The sequence below is a fragment of the Canis lupus genome, chromosome 18 (assembly GCF_011100685.1).
Source record: "Canis lupus familiaris isolate Mischka breed German Shepherd chromosome 18, alternate assembly UU_Cfam_GSD_1.0, whole genome shotgun sequence".
Classification (NCBI taxonomy): Eukaryota; Metazoa; Chordata; class Mammalia; order Carnivora; family Canidae; genus Canis; species Canis lupus.
In genome coordinates this window covers 14459920-14478487 of record NC_049239.1, presented here as the reverse complement: position 1 = coordinate 14478487, position 18568 = coordinate 14459920, and the positions used below count along the sequence as shown (strand labels likewise).

At 36.6% G+C, this 18568-nt stretch overlaps 1 protein-coding gene across 1 annotated transcript in view; it reads right to left on the bottom strand.

Annotated features, from left to right (window-relative positions):
• Window positions 1-18568, bottom strand: part of NAMPT (nicotinamide phosphoribosyltransferase) — a 44754-nt gene that overhangs the window by 21551 nt on the left and 4635 nt on the right. The window contains exons 2-3 of the mRNA XM_038562718.1: window positions 1803-1959; window positions 256-359 (exon numbers count right to left, since the gene is read on the bottom strand). Of these exons, the coding sequence (XP_038418646.1) occupies window positions 256-359; window positions 1803-1959 (261 nt within the window). The remainder of the gene's footprint in view (window positions 1-255; window positions 360-1802; window positions 1960-18568) is intronic.

The window sequence follows — 18568 nt, the reverse complement described above, 5'->3', positions numbered from 1 at the left end:
ATATAAATTATAATTCATTTATATTATAACCAATTACTTAGACCTGCTATAGATTCTATATAGTAATGATCTGCTACCAGAGAAAAAAATTAAATGTTACCCTTAACTTTTCACAAGATTGTCTAAAATAGCCATTATATTTGGGTCACAGACAGGAAAAAGTTGTAATTATAGTCTACTATTCAAATTCCTTTGTAAGACATTTTTAACTAAAAGCAAACCAAAGTAGAGCAAAACATGAAAACCCTATTTTACCTCAAGAATGTAGTTCCATCCCTTTTCATTAAAGACATCATCCTGGAAATGCTCTCTATACACCTCTTTGGCTTCCTGGATCTTCTCTGCGGTCACTACTTTACCTGAAAAGACAAATTTCTCCTGTTTACATTTCTAAAGGCATTCTATAAATTGCTGAGATGCTGTAGGAATAATCTCTCTAGCTATTTTACCATTCTGTGTATAAAAAAACAAGAACTGAAGGGTTAAATGATCACCCAGAGTCAACAGCACAGCCAGAAAAGGAATTTACACTTCTGCTCACTCACCCTAAGCATATATGTTATCTGAAAAGCAGATGTGCAGAAGAAATTACTATGCATGTGGTATTTTTAAAAAAAAATCACAATAAGTTAACTTCTAAGATGATATTTTTTCTATCATTATTAATTTATATATTCTTCAAATTGGATACAGATAATTTTCCAGATAAATCTTTTTACTTTATTCATAAAGGGGATCTTCAGGGCTACTAATCCAGTAATTTTCACAAGTACTAAGCTTTTGTTCCTCAAATACACCTTTAGTTATTGTTAGCTGTAAAATGAGGATAATAGTAGAACACCTACTTACAGAATGACGGTGAGGACTAAGAGGGTTAAGACATGAAGCACTTAGCATAATGCTGGCCTCTATAATAGGCACTTAATTTTAGCTATAATTAATAATAAATAATAAAGTTTTTTAGCTATAGAACTGAAGAATGGCATCAGTCTTTAGTGACTTTATATAAGGTCACTTAGTAAACTCATTTAAAATATCTTGGGAAGTCTTGCTGCAAAGTACTTTGGATACTCAAATAGGTTTTCAATGGTGAAACATATCTGAACTACCTTAAAATTGCCAAGATTATGGAAAAAGGCAATTATCTGTGTAAAATTCAACTAATCTGTATTCATTTTTGAGATTATTTTTATTTTATACGGCTTCAGAGATGAAATTGTAAGTTCACAAAATGTATAAAACCTTTGGGAACTGTTCTCCCCCTAGAAATACCATTATAAAACATACTAGAAGTGGACTTTCAAATAAAAAGGCAAATAAATTATTTTGGGTTTTTTTCCACCTTAAAATGCATCGGAGACTAAAGCCACAGTGTCAGGCAGTTCTGAAACATAGGCCTTTAAGATAAAATGGACTATGAAAAATATTTTTTATTTGCTACCATAATTCAAAATGAGTTCCCAGGTGAATAATGAATCCTTTACTGTGAACTGACTTCAATCTATTAACTTACCCGATTAGCCTCAGAAAATTACTGACTTTTCTAAATTTATTCCCAAATTTATTAGTTTCAGAAAAATCTTTCTCATATTTAGAACAAGCACATATACCAAATTATAAGATTTAATGCATTCAAATTAACAGGTTTTCTATAATCCTAAAATAAGCCTTAAAATAGTCAAAGTAATAAGTAATTAAACCATTCAAAGAGTTACTTCAATCACAGAATATAACAATATAGGAGAAAAACTGTGAAGCATTACATAAAAGCAGCATTTTAAATGTACTAGGAAAAATAATACCTTTTAAGTACTTATTAAGAATGTACTGCAACCCATAAAATACTGTTTCCTCGTATTTCACCTTCTTTATTTTGGAGTTTTCTGTCTTCTTTTCACGGCATTCAAAGTAGGAATAAACTTTACTTGTATTGGGTGGGTACTGTTTATAGTGAGTAACCTAAAGGGAAAAGAATTACTTGAGTTAGAGAACATCAGAATAGAATATAAATCATGACAGAAACGGTTTGAAATTATTTAAAACCAGAGAAATTACACTTATTTGCTATTGATCAGCTTCTTTTCCTAGCTGTAAAGAATACAAAAATAAGCATCAAATTTATTAGGATACTTTTAATAGTTCAGGATTTTTATTTCAAAACCAAAGGAGACTATTACATTTTATAAATCAAGAAACTGAACCTAAAGAGGTACATGCCCTCTAAGGGGTCAGACGGACACTTGAAATCAAAGTTTGAAGAAAGGTATCTCATTTCATCTTGGGGAATGGTCTTCATTCAGAGAAAGATGTAGCTGACTGGGATGGGGGTGGGGGGGCATACCTATGATATAAAAAATGAACTGGAAGCAGAATTTAGTAGTTACTATCCAAATGTGCTATGTTTGATAAGTCACTAGTGAATGACTTCCCATGACTCTACTTCATCTGTTTAGGGAGGTAGTGAGAAGGACTCCTTTTGGTCTTCAGTAACACTGTGAAAACCTTGATGTAAACAACAGCAGCAGGAAAGAAATCCTGTTTTATAATATTACTTTTCTCAAATTCCCCCTGAATTGGGAAATAAATGCCTGTCCAATGCAACATCAAATCCTTAGGAGTTTAAAAAGCTGAATAAGTATTATCATACATTTCTCTCCCATGAATTTGGATTAAGAGTCACCATTGAAAGTTAATGTTTTTGTTTTAAGAAAAACATGTGTTCATTATAATTTGAATTTGCTTATACTTTAATGTGGTTAACACATTTTACCAATAGAAAGTAACTGGAAAAATAATGTGTATGTGCTTTGCTCAAACAGTAGAAATGAAAGTGCCTTAAAGCTTAAGATAGAAGGCAGTAAAGCAGGTAACAGTGGAATGATTGTTGTAGAACAACTTCCAAGGATGACCACTGTGGACCATCCTTCCTGTTTAGCTCTGTTCCTAAGTTTAGGGAAATCCAATGCTTTCCTTGTCTGACTGCACAATCCCTATAAAACTTGGCTTTAACCTAAAATGCCTTTGTAGTTTAGCACAAAAATTCTACAATAAATATACTCTATATAAAGAACCCCCCCCTCAAAAAAAAAAAAAAACCACCATAAAAACCCTACACAAATGTTTAATAAGTGTTTCTTCTCCAAAAGAAGCAACTTGCAACTCTATGAAAACAGCACCCTGGGATCCCTGGGTGGCTCAGTGGTTTAGTGCCTGCCTTTGGCCCAGGGCCTGATCCTGGGGTCCCGGGATTGAGTCCCACGTTGGGCTCCCACATGGAGCCTGCTTCTCCCTCTGCCTGTGTCTCTGCCTCTCTCTGTGTCTCTCATGCATGAATAAATAAAATCTTAAAAAAAAGAAAGAAAGAAAGAAAGAAAGAAAGAAAGAAAGAAAGAAAGAAAGAAAGAAAGAAAAGAAAAGAAAAGAAAAGAAAAGAAAAGAAAAGAAAAGAAAAGAAAAGAAAAAGAAAAGGAAAACAGTGCCCTTATGCTGTTTGAAGGCAAACTGTGAGGTAAATCTTAAACCCAGAGATAGACACCAGAGTTTGGTTTGGGGGTTGGCTTTTTTAAGGTTAGAACCTTGACACTGATACCACTGGAAGCTGAAGTAGTAGCTCACTGAAATAGTTAAAACAAAACCCAGAGCAAAGACAACAAAATTTATATATGAATGACACCTTAGTGATAAATCATCACTACTTCAACTTAAGACACTAATTAGAAAAAAGGTAGCAACACCTAAAAACATACCTAAGATGTATATAAAAACTAAAATACCCAGTTTACAATGTAAACATCTCTAATTCCTTTAGTGGGAATAATCAGTGAAGCAGAAGAAAGTCAACCATGATGAAGTAAAAATCAAATAAAGGTCTGGATCACATCAGGCAAGTTTATAGAAGTCAGATTCAGAGTTGTGACTGTAGTTAGTCTGACCTTTCTGCAGTTCAGATACTTAAAGGTGTACCTTTTAAGTCTACCTTTTTTTATATCAGAATTTAAAAATATGAGAAGGCAAATAAATTATTTTCATCTTCTGAGTGGACCAAACAGTGAAAAGCTGAATGGAAATATTTCTAAACTATTTAACTCCACTTTGGCCTACAAGTTTACTAAAACTTTTCAATCATACAAATACAATTCCAGTTCCAGACAGTAACTGAGTATGTTTATAATTTTAAAGCTTTACTTCTGCTGTGTTATTTTATTATGTACTTAAAACTTTTGTATAAATATTCAGAATGCCTTCTCTAAAAACAAATGTCATTAAAAACACGAAACTGTCTAGGCTGCTTAATTAGAAATGAAGTGTAACTTCTCAAATCTTCTTTGGAGAACTTTAGAGAACTGTTGTAGAATTTAGCTGAAGAAGCTAATTCTCAGGCAATTAACCACCTGCCAATGAGCACCCGATATATTTATGGAATAAAATAGTATGTTTGGATCTATTTATATTGTCTTGTACCATTGTTTTAATGGGAAAAAAACTTTTTATTTTTATTTTATTTTTTTTAAAGATTTATTTATGATAGATGTAGAGAGAGAGAGAGAGAGAGGCAGAGACACAGGAGGAGGGAGAAGCAGGCTCCATGCACCGGGAGCCCGACGTGGGATTCGATCCCGGGACTCCAGGATCGCGCCCTGGGCCAAAGGTAGGCGCTAAACTGCTGAGCCACCCAGGGATCCCCTGGGAAAAAACTTTTTAAACAGAGCTCCTTAGTAAAGAGTATTCTAAGAACACAGCCAATAGAGAATTAATGATTCTGGTTTTACTAGGTTTACTATTCTCTTCATTTTATTTTCTGCTAAACTGCTCTCTCTGAACCCCTTGGAACCTTCACTAGAAAATGAGATACAGCAAAAAAAAAAAAAAAAAAAAAAAATCAATTGTTATTTTATAGTTTATTCACAAATATATACTGTGTATCCACTAGGTATCAGACAATGTTTCAAGTACTGAGGATGGGAAAGTAAAATGGATGGAGATGGCTCTTATTCTCAAAGGGCAAATGAGGGTTCGAAGGTCAGAGAAAAACATATAAATCAACAAAAGAACTTCAGATCAAGATTTAGGTTTGAAAAATTAAAAGACAATGAGGGGCTAGAGGAGCCTGATAACTGCTGTCCACAGGGAGCCAGGAAGGCTTCTCTGAGATGGTGACATGTGACAGGACTTAAACTACAGGGAAATAGGAAGTACATTGATTTAAGGGACAGAACACAACACCACACCAGTGTGGCTGGTGCTTGCAGAGTAGGGAGGAGGAGGTAGATGGTAAGGTCACAGCAAGATGCAGGGACAAGATCATGGAAGGCTTGTACGTTACCACAAGGAGCTTGAATATTACACAAGTGCAACAGAAAGCCATTAGTATGTTTTAAGCTGGAACAAATATGATCTTGTTCATATATTACAAGGATCAGCTTGACAGTGAGGTCGAAAATGGATTACAGGATGACTAAAGACGAAGCAGGACCATCAGGTAAGAGGCTAAAGATTAGCTTAGGTGAGAGAAGTGGCTCATTTGGAGGTAAAGGAGAATTAGGTTAATAGATTCTATTTGGGGGATAAAATGGGGGAGGATTAAGAATGTTCTCTACAGTTTTGGCTTGAGCAACTGGGTGAATAATGGTGCCATTTAGTGAGAGGAGGAAGGAATAAATTTGGAACTCAAGAGCTCAGTTTTAAATATATCAAGTAATACAAACAAAGTTTCATAGTATTCAAAATTAAACAACTACAGAAAGGGAGCTCCTAAATCATATTTTTTTTTTTTAGCACTACTTGGACTTCTATCAATAGATAAAATGGAAAAAAAATAGATAAAATGGTTCTACAATAAATTTAACATTATTTATATGATGAAAATAGCTAATTTCTATAATATTCTCAGCAAACTCGGGATCCCTGGGTGGTGCAGAGGTTTGGCGCCTGCCTGTGGCCCAGGGCGCGATCCTGGAGACCTGGGATCAAATCCCACGTCGGGCTCCTGGCGCATGGAGCCTGCTTCTCCCTCTGCCTGTGTCTCTGCTTCTCTCTCTCTCTCTGTGTGTGACTATCATAAATAAATAAAAATTTAAAAAAATATATTCTCAGCAAACTCTACCCCCAAAAATGTTTCCTAAACTGGAATGATTTTCCTACAGCTAACAGAGCACTATCAGTCACAAACACATGTAAAGAACATAGACACACAGGAAATTTTAGCTCTTTTAATAGAACTTAATTTCACACTCATGTGATTAACTTCATGACAAACTAAAAATTATAATCTTTAGGCTAAATATCCTTGTTCCAAGTATGATACTTAAAGAGAAATATGAGGGGTCCCTGGGTGGCTTAGTTGGCTAAGCATCCAACTCTTGATTGCAGCTCAGGTCATGATCTCAGGGTCATGAGATTAAGCCCTGTGTTGGTGTCTGTGCTGGATACAGAATCTGCTTAAGAGTGTCTCTCTCCTTTTCCCTCTGCTCCCCATCCTCCTACCCCACCAAAAATAAAAAAAATAGAAGAGAAATATTTAAGTTGCAGAGAATCTTTCTGCGAGAGCAAACTCTAAGTTGTTCTGAAGCTTCTCCATATTTCCTATAAAATTGATTTGATGTTTTTTCCAAGAGCTTTCCTCTCACAGTGAGATTACAAGATCAAAGGCAACCACTACTAACCTACTTTACCAGTTATAATTTTAACAGCTAAGAAATGATCATAAACCAAAATTTTAACAATACCATGTGTACATAAGAGCGCATGGATTAATATATATATAATGTCACAAATAAGTTATATTATCTATATAATTTGTAAGGGCACTCAGAAGAGAATCCACTTAGCCTCAGACTTTCTGCCTTGTCAATGCCCATGTGCTAGAAATAGCAAAATAATAATAATGATTCTTTCTTTTCTTCAACATTATTTAAGATTTCTCAAGCCCTGGAGATCCTTCCATTGCTGCAGAAAGTACTTTTTTGTTATCTGGTTTCTGAAGCAATAATAACCTCAAAAATATGGCTTAATGATTTTTGGACTAAATTTTGGAGAAGAGATTTTGTCAAATCACTATAATCATATTGCCCCTTCCCCTAAACCTCCTGACACAGAGTTCTTGAAAATTTGTACTTTTTTTATATGTATATTTTTTTATTGAAGTTCAATTTGCCAACACATAGTATAACACCCAGTGCTCATCACCCAGTCACCCGATCCCTCTGCCCATCTTCCCTTCCACACTACCCCTTGTTCGTTTCAGTCGGCAGTCTCTCATGTTCTGTCACCCTAATTTTTCCCACTCATTTTTTCTCCTTTCCTTATAATTCCTTTCTTTACTTGTTATATTCCCCATCTGAGTAAAACCATATAACGATTGTCCTTCTCTGATTTACTTACTTCACTCAGCATAATACCCTTTAGTTCCATCCACGTGGAAGCGAATGGTAGGTATTTGTTGTATCTAATGGCTGAGTAATATTCCACTGTATACATAGACCACATCTTCCTTATCCATTCATCTGTCGAAGACATTGAGGCTCCTTCCACAGTTTGGCTATTGTGGACATTGCTGCTATAAACATTGGGGGGAAGGTGTCCTCCTGGTTCACTGCATCTGTATCTTTGGGGTAAATCCCCAACAGTGCAATTGCTGGGTCGTAGGGTAGCTCTTTTTAACTCTTTGAGGAACCTCCACACAGTTTTCCAGAGTGGCTGCACCAGTTCACATTCCTACCAACAGTGCAGAGGGTTCCCCTTTCTCCACATTCTCTCCAACATTTGTTGTTTCCTGTCTTGTTAATATTCCCCATTCTCACTGGTGTGAGGTGGTATCTCGTGGTTTTGACTTGTAGTTCCCTGATGGCCAGTGATGTGGAGCATTTTCTCATGTGCTTGTTGGCCATGTCTATGTCTTCCTGTGTGAGATTTCTGTTCATGTCTTTTGCCCATTTCATGATTGGATTGTTGGTTTCTTTGCTGTTGAGTTTAAGAAGTTCTTCATAGATCTTAGATACTAGCCCTTTATCTGATATGTCATTTGTAAATATCTTCTCCTATTCTGTAGGTTGTCTTTTAGTTTTATTGACTGTTTCTTTTGCTGTGCAGAAGCTTTTTATCTTGATGAAATCCCAATAGTTCATTTTTGTTTTGGTTTCCCTTGCCTTCATGGATGTATCTTGCAAGAAGTTACTGTGGCCAAGTTCAAAAAGGGTGTTGCCTGTGTTCTCCTTTAGGATTTTGAGGGATTCTTGTCTCACATTTAGATCTTCCATCCATTTTGAGTTTATCTTTGTGTATGGTGTAAGAGAACGGTCTAGTTTCATTCTTCTGCATGTGGCTGTCCAATTTTCCCAGCACCATTTATTGAAGAGACTGTCCTTTTTCCAGTGGATATTCCTTCCTGCTTTGTCGAATTAGTTGACCACAGAGTTGAGGGCCCATTTCTGGATTCTGTTCCATTGATCTATGAGTCTGTTTTTGTGCCAGTACCACACTGTCTTGATGATCACAGCTTTGTAGTAAACTTGAAATATGGCACTGTGATGCCGCCGGTTCTGGTTTTCTTTTTCAATATTCCCCTGGCTATTAGGGGTCTTTTCTGATGCCACACAAATCTGAAGATGATTTGTTCCAATTCTCTGAAGAAAGACCATGGTATTTTATACGGATTGCACTGAATGTGTAAATTGCCCTGGGTAGCATAGACATTTTCATAATATTAATTCTTCCAATCCATAAGCATGGAATATTTTCCCATCTCTTTGTGTCTTCCTCAATTTCTTTCAGAAGTGTTCTATAGTTTTTAGGGTATAGATCCTTTACCTCTTTGGTTAGATTTATTCCTAGGTATCTTATGCTTTTGGGTGCAATTGTAAATGGGATTGACTCCTTAATTTCTGTCTTCAGTCTCATTGTCAGTGTATAGAAATGCCACTGATTTCTGGGCATTGATTTTGTATCCTGTCACATTGCCAAATTGCTAAGAGTTCTAGCAATCTTGGGTGGAGTCTTTTGGGTTTTCTATGTATAGTATCATGTCATCTGCAAAGAGGGAGAGTTTGACTTCTTCTTTGCCAATTTGAATGCCTTTTATTTCTTTTTGTTGCCTGATTGCTGAGGCTAGGACTTCTAGTACTATGTTGAATAGCAGTGGTGAGAGTGGACATCCCTGTCCTGTTCCTGATCTTAGGGGAAAGGCTCTGTTTTTCCCCATTGAGAATGATATTCACTGTGGGCTTTTCATAAATGGCTTTTAAGATATTGAGGAATGTTCCCTCTATCCCTACACTCTCAAGAGTTTTATCAGGAATGGATGCTGTATTTTGTCAAATGCTTTCTCTGCATCTATTAAGAGGATCATATGGTTCTTGTTTTATCCCTTGTTGATATGATCTACCACGTGGTATTATTAAGAGTGTTGAACAAACCTTGCATCCCAGGGATAAATCTCACTTGGTCATAGTGAATAATCTTCTTAATGTACTGTTGGATCTTATTGGCTAGTATCTTTTTGAGAATTTTTGCATCCATGTTCATCAGGGATACTGGTCTTTAATTCTCCTTTTTCATGGAGACTTGTCTGGTTTTGGAATCAAGGTGATACTGGCCTCATAAAACGAGTTTGGAAGTATTCCATCCCTTTCTATCCTTCAGAACAGCTTTAGTAGCATAGGTATTATTTCCTCTTTAAACATTTGATACAATTCCCCTGGGAAGCCATCTGGCCCTGGACTTTTGTGTCTTGGGAGGTTTTTGATGACTGCTTCAACTTCCTCGCTGGTTATTGGCCTGTTCAGGTTTTCTATTTCTTCTTGTTCCAGTTTTGGTAATTTGTTGTTGTCCAGAAATGCATCCATTTCTTCTGGATTGCCTAATTTGTTGGCTTATAGCTGCTCATAATATGTTTTTAAAATCGTCTATTTCCTTGGTATTGGTCGTGATCTCTCCTCTTTCATTCATGATTTTATTGTGTCTTTTCTCTTTTCCTTTTAATAAGGCTGGCCAATAGTTTATCTATATTATTAATTTTTTCAAAGAACCAATTCCTGGTTTTGTTCATGTGTTCTACAGTTCTTCTGGTCTCTAGTTCATTGAGTTCTGCTCGAATCTTTATTAACTCTCTTCTGCTGGGTGTAGGTTTTACTTGCTGTTCTTTCTCCAATTCCTTTAGGTGCAAGGTTAGCTTGTGTATTTAGTTTTTTCCAATTTTTGGAGGGAGACTTGTATTGTGATGTATTTCCCCTCTTGGGACTGCTTTTACTGTATCCCAAACATTTTGAATGCTTGTATCTTCATTTTCATTAGTCCAAGAATATTTTTAATTCTTCTCTAATTTCCTGGTCGACCCATTCATCTTTTAGCAGGATACTCTTTAACCTCCATGTGTTGGAGTTTCTTCCAATTTTTTTCTTGTGACTGAGTTCTAGTTTCAAAGCACTGTGGTCTGAAAATATGCAAGGGACAATCCCAATCCTTTAGTATCAGTTGAGACCTGATTCGTGACCCAGTATGTGATCTATTCTGGAGAAAGTTCCATGTGCACTTGAGAAAAATGTACTCAGTTGCATTTGGATGGAAAGTTCTGTATATATCTGTGAAGTCCATCTGGTCCAGTGCATCATTTAAGGCCCTTGTTTCTTTGCTGGTGTTGGGCTTAGAAGATCTGTCATTTGCTGAAAGTGCTGTGTTGAAATCTCCTACAATTGGTTTATTATTATAAGTAAGTCTTTACTTTGGTTATTAATTGATTGATATACCTGGCAGCTCCCACACCACATTAGGGGCATAAATATTCATGATTGTTTTTGTTGGATAGACCCTTTAAGTATGATATAGTGTCCCTCTTCATCTCTTACTACAGTCTTTGGGATAAACTTTATCTGATATGAGGATTGCTACCCCAGCTTTCTTTTGAGGACCATTTGAATGGTAAATGGTTCTCCACTCTTTCGTTTCCAGGCTGCAGGTGTCCTTACGTCTAAAATGAGTCTCTTATAGACAGCAAATAGATGGGTCTTGCTTTTTTTATGCAGTCCAATACCCTGCGTCATTTGATGTGATCATTTAGCCCATTCATGTTCAGAGTAACTATTCAAAGATATGAATTTAGCATCATCATAATACCTATTCAGTCCCTGTTTTTGTGTATTATTTCCTTTGGGCTCCCTCTTTCTTTTACAGGTCCCCCTTAATATTTCTTCCAGAGCTGGTTTGATGGTCTCATATTTTTTCAGTTTCTGCCTATCTTGGAAGCTCTTTATCTCTCCTTCTATTCTGAAGAGAGCCTTGCTGGATAGAGTATTCTTGTCTGCATGTTCTTCTTATTTAGGACACTGAATATACCACGCCAGCCCTTTCTGGCCTGCCAGATCTCTGTGGAGAGGCCTGCTGTGAATCTGATATTTCTCTCCATATAAGTTGAGAATCTCTTGTCTCTCACTGTTTTAAGGATTTTCTCTTTATCTTTGGAATTTGCAAGTTTCGCTGTTAAATGTTGAGGTGTTGAAGGGTTTTTATTGATTTTGGCGGGGACCTCTCCTGGATCTGAATGCCTGCTTCTGTCCCCAAATTAGGGAAGTTCCTAGCTATGATTTGTTCAAATATACTTTCTGGCCCATTCTCCCTCTTGGCGTCTTCTGGAACCCCAATTATATGTAGATTTTTCCTTCTCAGGCTATCATTTATTTCCCTAAGGCTTTCCTCATGGTCTCTTAATTTTGTTTTTCTCTTTTTTCCTCAGTTTCTGTCCTTACCATTAAGTTGTCTTCTATGTCACTCACTCTTTTTTACACCTCATTAACCCTAGCCTTTAGGACATCCAGTTTGGATTGCATCTCATTTATTTTTAATTTTGGCCTGATTAGATCTAAATTCTGCAGTAATGAAGTCTCTAGAGTCCTTTATGCTTTTTTCCAGAGCCACCAGTAGCTTTATAATTGTACTTCTGAGTTGGCTTTCTGACATCAAATTGTAATCCAAATTCTGTAACTCTGTGGCAGACAGTACGGTTTCTGATTCTTTCTTTTGTGGTGAGTTCTTCTTTCTAGTCAGTTTGTTCAGTGCAGAGTGGCTGTATGAGTGGGCTGAGTCAAAAATATCAACCACGACCTAAGTAAATTTCACCCTAGATGATTCTTGTTAGAAGTGAAAACTTAAACACGACCTAAGTAAATTTCACCCTAGATGATTCTTGTTAGAAGCGAAAACTTTTCTCTCTGTAGCATTCTGGCTGTTCTCTCTTTAAATCTCAGGTTGAATTCATAGGTGTTCAGGATGTTTTGAAAGTTAACTATGTAAGTTGGTGGGACCAGGTAAGTTGAGGACTCCTACTCTTCTGCCATCTTGCCCCACCCTCAATTTTACTTTTTTGCCACAATTTTGAAAAAGATGTAGTCAACTGACAAAGTCCACACCAGCTTCTGGTATCTTTCTTTTGCAAAATATTATTCAATTACAACTGACCTAAGTTATTCTTCCTATGAAGTGCATTTGTGATTTACATACAGGATTTTATTTCTGTTGCTTTATCTTTTCCTGTAACTTTTAATATAAAACTCACTGAAAAATAGCACTGTATGAATGTACAGGTAATTTCTAACATATGAACTGCAACAGTACGCCACTCCTCACAAGGCTCAGGCTGCCATAAGAGTCACTGTGACTGTTCAGAATGAAAGAGAAGCAATTATGAAAACAGGAACAGCTCAAAGACACCTCAGAGAAAGTTCCACAGGACTAACTTGCCAATGAGGTCTGACTCCAACTCTTTTTTCTAAAAAGCCCAAATATTTAAAGTCTGTCAATTTCTCATTAATGAGGCTGCAAAATCTTTTTTAGAAAAGCTACTGGGTGCCCATCATCATCATACATGAATTATACAATCTTCTGTTACTTCTCCAAAGACAACTTTCACCCATCCTGGATTTTAAGAGGTATCTTTGTCTTTTATAATACCTAGGAGATCTCCAATTTTTATTAAATGAATTAATGAAAATGGGCTGAGTTCTAGATAACCAGTTTACAAATGACCTTTTGAGAAGCAACCCACACTGGATAGCACAATTTGTAACAATGGCTGATGTGCTTTAACACACTTTTCATTAACAGTGTGTAATGTGTAAATTGCTTAGAGATGAGTATTGTACACTATATATATTTTTCAACTTAGTTGATAACATCTTCCATTTTAATCTGCTACTAGGTAAGATGTTCATAAATGAAACTCTTCTCTGCTTTAGTTTGTTACTAACATTATCTACATAAAAGTAAGGGAAAGGAACAAAGAATGGAAATGCACTTTTAACGGGTGAGTTATTTCTAAACTAATCAATGGCTACTCCAGAGATAGGTGAGAAAAAACAAACAAACAAAAATCTGACCTGTCCCCTTATGAAAAGTTCCAAATGCTTTTTAAATACTGCAGTGCCTAAAGCAGCCCAATGAAACTTTCCCTTGCTGGGTTAGCACAACATAAATACAACCCAGTAGATACTTTTCCTTTATGCCATTTTGAAAATGCTTAAACAAAAGCCCAGGATTAAAATGGAGAAACAATCACATTTACGTATTTCTCAGTTCCTTATTACGTAGAATACATAATGAAATTACAGAAACGAATATATATTTTCAATGCTCCTCCTTTGGTCCAAATTGTCTTGAACCCTCCAGAGAGGATACAAGTAAAGATAAAATAACCACATTGTTATGTGCTTGGACACTACCTTACTACTTGCAAAAAATCTTTCTGTAGTCTTTAGACAACCAACCATTTTTTCTTCAGTTTTAGAAAGAAGAAAACAATTATTCTCTCCTCCATCAACACGTCTAAAACCACTAGGTTCCCTACCTACTTTAACTGGCCACTAGTTTGTAAGTACTGATAAGAATATAATAGCCCTGTGTAACTGCCAAATAAAAATTTCATTATTTCTAATCTCAAGATTATCATTTCTGTCTCTTCTTCATCTAAGAAGATAAAAAGGTAAAAATGGAATGGAATATAGGTTATAGGACCACAAAATATGTAGGGTAAACAAAACTTAAAAACGTCAGTGTAGAATACACCATCTACTTTAGTGTACTGTTGTAAAGGATTGGTATAAAACATCAACCTGACTGAATCCTCTTGAGAGATTTTTTTGGGGGAAAAATTAAAAAATCATACTATGGTGAAAATCTTTAAAAAATATTTTATCTTTTGAGAGATTGAAAGAGAGCGAGCACGAGCTGGAGGGAGGGATAGATAAAGCGGGAGAAGTGAGCTCACCACTGAGCAGGGAGCCCAACAAAAGGCCCAAACCCAGGACCTCCAAAACATAACCTCTGTCGAAGCAGATGCTTAACTAGCTGAGCCACCCAGGCACCCCAAGATGAAAATCTTAAAAGGTTTCATACTATACACACTTGGAAGATGGTAGCAGAGTAGGAGAACACAAGACTTGCCTCATCCCACAACTAGGTAACTATCAAATCATCCTAAATACCCTAGAAACTGATCTATGAACTGGTAGTACAAACCCACAACTAAAGGTAGAGAAGACTCAACACAGAAGAAGGTAGGAAGTACAGAGATGAGGTTTGGGAGAAATGGATGGTGGCCACTGCAGTGGAAGAGAAAAGTGCTAGAGACAGACTAAAACAAAGGAGAGCACACCAGAATATGAATCCCCATAACAACTGGAAAGAGAGGAGCTGAATTTCATGAGTTCTTACAACCAGTTGGGTTAAAGACCCAAGTTTTTTGTTTTTTTTTTTAATTTTATTTATTTATGATAAGCACATAGTGAGAGAGAGAGAGAGAGAGAGAGGCAGAGACACAGGCAGAGGGAGAAGCAGGCTCCATGCACTGGGAGCCTGACGTGGGATTCGATCCCGGGTCTCCAGGATCGCGCCCTGGACCAAAGGCAGGCGCTAAACCGCTGCGCCACCCAGGGATCCCAAAGACCCAAGTTTTGAAGGTCAGCAGGCTTGGCTGGGTTAAAGCCCAGAGGGCACTGAACTGCTCTTGGAGAGAAGCCCATGAACATAGTGTGGAAACAGTGATCTGAAGAGCACCTGGGGGGCACACAGTGGGGATGTTACCTGCTCATCTAGGCCAATGTCCCAGAGGGGCAGCACTCATGGAGAGACCCCTCAAGGAACAAAGGAACTGGCAGGAGCCATTTCCCTTCCCTGCCCCTCAGCATAAGCACAGGGCCACTTATGGGAACCAGTGCAGCATCCACACTCCTTACCTAACTTGCTTACACCAAGCCTCTCTGCCCTGTGCTTGGATAGAACTGCCCCTCCCAGTCATGTTTGCCTCAGTCTTAGCACTGTGGGCTCCCTCACCCAGAAGTCTGGCCCAAATCCTTGCTCACACAGTGCCTCTGGAGGCGGGATATTTGCAGGGCCTCGGTTCCAGTGGTGGTGGTGACAAACTTCATTCCACAAGCACACCTAGTTAATGTGCTACATTCAGACCAGGGACCAAACACTGCCAAAAACAAGCAAAGAGAGGCTCCGCAGATGACTGGCCTGAAGGATAAAGGGGCCAGGACACAACAGCTGAGCACATGCAGCACACACTGGAGATACTCCCAGAAGTGCCAGGCCCTGGGAAACAGGAGACACTACATGGCACAGCACTACATGACCTCTTCTTCATTACCCTCAAAATAGGAGATATAGCTGATTTTCCTAATACACAGAAGCATGCACAGAGACTAAGACAAAATGAGAAGACTGATGAACTTGTCCCAAATGAAAGAACAGGACAAGGGTACGGGCAGAGATCTAAGTAAAACAGATATATGTAACATGCCAGATAGAGAATTTAAAGTAATGACCATAAAACTATTCACTGAACTTGAGAAAAGAGTGAAAGGCATCAGTAAGACCATTAACACAGAGATAAGGAATATCAAAGCCAATAAAAAGGGCTCAATAAATAAAATAAGAAATAAGCTTGATGGAATGAACAGTAGGCTGGAAGCAGCAGAGAAACAAATTAATGACCTAGAAGACAGTAATGGAAAAAGTAGTCAAGAACAAGAGAGAAATAATAATCATGAAAAATGAGAATATGTATAGGGAACTCAGTGACACCATCAAATGTATTAATATTCATAGTCTAGGAGTCCCAGAAGAAAAAGACAGAAAAAAGGGGGAAAAAAATTTATTTGAAGAAATAATATCTGAGAACTTCCCTCAACTTGGGGAAGGAAATAGACATCCAGATCCAAGAGACACAGAGAACCCACCCACACACACACACCACCAAAATAAAAAAATCATATCCACAGCAAGACATAAAGTAATTAAACTGGCAAAATACAGTGATAAAGAAAAAATTTTAAAAGCAGCAGGCAAAGGAATATAGTCACATACAAAGGGAAACTCCATCAGGCTATCAGTGGATCATTCAGCAGAAACTTTTCAAGGCAGAAGAGCATGGTATATTCAAAGTGCGTGAGTGGGAAAAATCTGCAGCCAAGAATATGCTATCCAGCAAGGCTATCATTCAGAATAGAAGGAGAGACTAAGAGTTTCCCAAAGACTAAGGGAGTTCATTCACTAAACCAGCCCTGAAACAAATATATATATAATTTTAAAGGGGAAATCTCTGAGTGGAACACAGAGACCAAAAGTGACAGTATAAGAGTAGGAAAATACAAAAACTCTGAAAATGAATAGATCTGTAAAAAAATAAGTCAAGAAACTCACAAAAGGATGTAAAATATGACAACATATACTTAAAATATAGTGAGAAAAGGAATAAAGAACCGGCTCAAACTTAAATGACCATCAATGTAATATAGACTGCTAAATGCCAAAGAGATTATATACAAACCTAATGGTAAACACAAATATAAAGCCATTAATATGCAAATAAAGACAAACAAATCCAAATACATCACTAAAGAAAACCAGCACACCACAGAAGAGAGAAAAACAGGAATGGATCAGAGAAAATCATCAGAAACCACCAAAAAAATTAAATAAATAAAATGAATAAAATAAATAAAATGGCAATAAATACATATCTACCAATAACTGCTTTGAATGTAAATGGGCTAAGCACTCCAATCAAAATTCATGAGGGATAAAAAAAACAAGATCCATCCATATCCTGCCTACAAGAGACTCCTTTTAAACCTAAAGACACCTGCAGACTGAAAATGAGGGGGAGAAACATCTATCATGCAAATAGAGGTCAAAAGAAAGTCAGAGTAGCAATACTTTTATTGGGCAAGTTAGACTTTAAAACAAAGACTGTAACAAGAGACAAAGAAGAACACTATATAATAATAAAGGGGACAATCCAACAAGAAGATATAACAATTCTAAGTATTTATGCACCCAACATAAGAGCATCAAATACATAAAAGTTAATAACAAATATAAAGGAACTAATGGATAATAATACAATAATAGGGGACTTTAACACCCACGTACATCAGGGTACTGATCATCTAAAAAGAAAAGCAATAAAGAAACAATGGCTTTGAATAACAGATGGATTTAACAGATAAATTCATAACATTCCATCCTAAGTCAGCAGAATACACATTCTTTTCAAGTGCACACAGAACATTTTCCAGAATAGATTACATATTAGGCCACAAAACAAGCCTCAACAAATTTAAGAAGATTGAAGTCACAGCATACATCTTTTCTGACCAAAACACTATGAAACTAGCAGACAACCACAAGAAAATATCTGGCACGATGACAAATACATGGAAGTTAAATAACATGCTACTCAACAATGAATGGATCAACCAGGACATAAAAAAATAAATTAAAAAGTACATGGAAACAAATGAAAACACAATGGTTCAAAACCTTTGGGATGCAACAGAAACAGTTTTAAAATTGCTTTATAACAATACAAGACTATCTCCAAAAGCAAGAAAAATCTCAAATAAACATCTTAAAGGAGCTAGAAAAAGAACAAAACCTAAAACCAGTAGAAAAAAGGAGTAATAAAGATTACAGCAGAAGTATATGATACAGAAACTTAAAAAACAACGGAACACAGCAATAAAACAAGGAGTTGGTTCTTTGAAATATTCAATAAAATTGACAAACATCTAGTAAGACTCAAGAAAAAAGAAAAAGGATTCAAATAAAATCACAAATGAGGGAGAAGAAATAATAAGCAACATCACAAAAATACAATTATAAGAGAATACTACAAAAAACTATATGCTAACAAACCGGACAACCTAGAAGAAACAGCTAAATTCCTAGAAACATATAAACTATAAAACTGAAGCAAGAAGAAATGGAAAATTAGAACAGATGATTACCAGCAAAGATACTGATTCAGTAATCAAAAAAACTCCCAAGAAACAAAAGTCCAAGACCAGACAGCTTCCCAGGAAAATTCTACTAATTAATGAAGAGCTAATATTTATTCTTCTCAAACTATTCCAAGAAATAGAAAAGGGAGAAAAACTTCCAAATCCATCCTATGAGGCCAGCAAAACCAGATAAAGACACCACTAAAAAAGAGAACCACATGCCAATATCTCTGCTGAACATCGTTAGAAAAATCGTCAACAAAATACTAGCAAACTGAATCCAAGAATACATTAGAAAG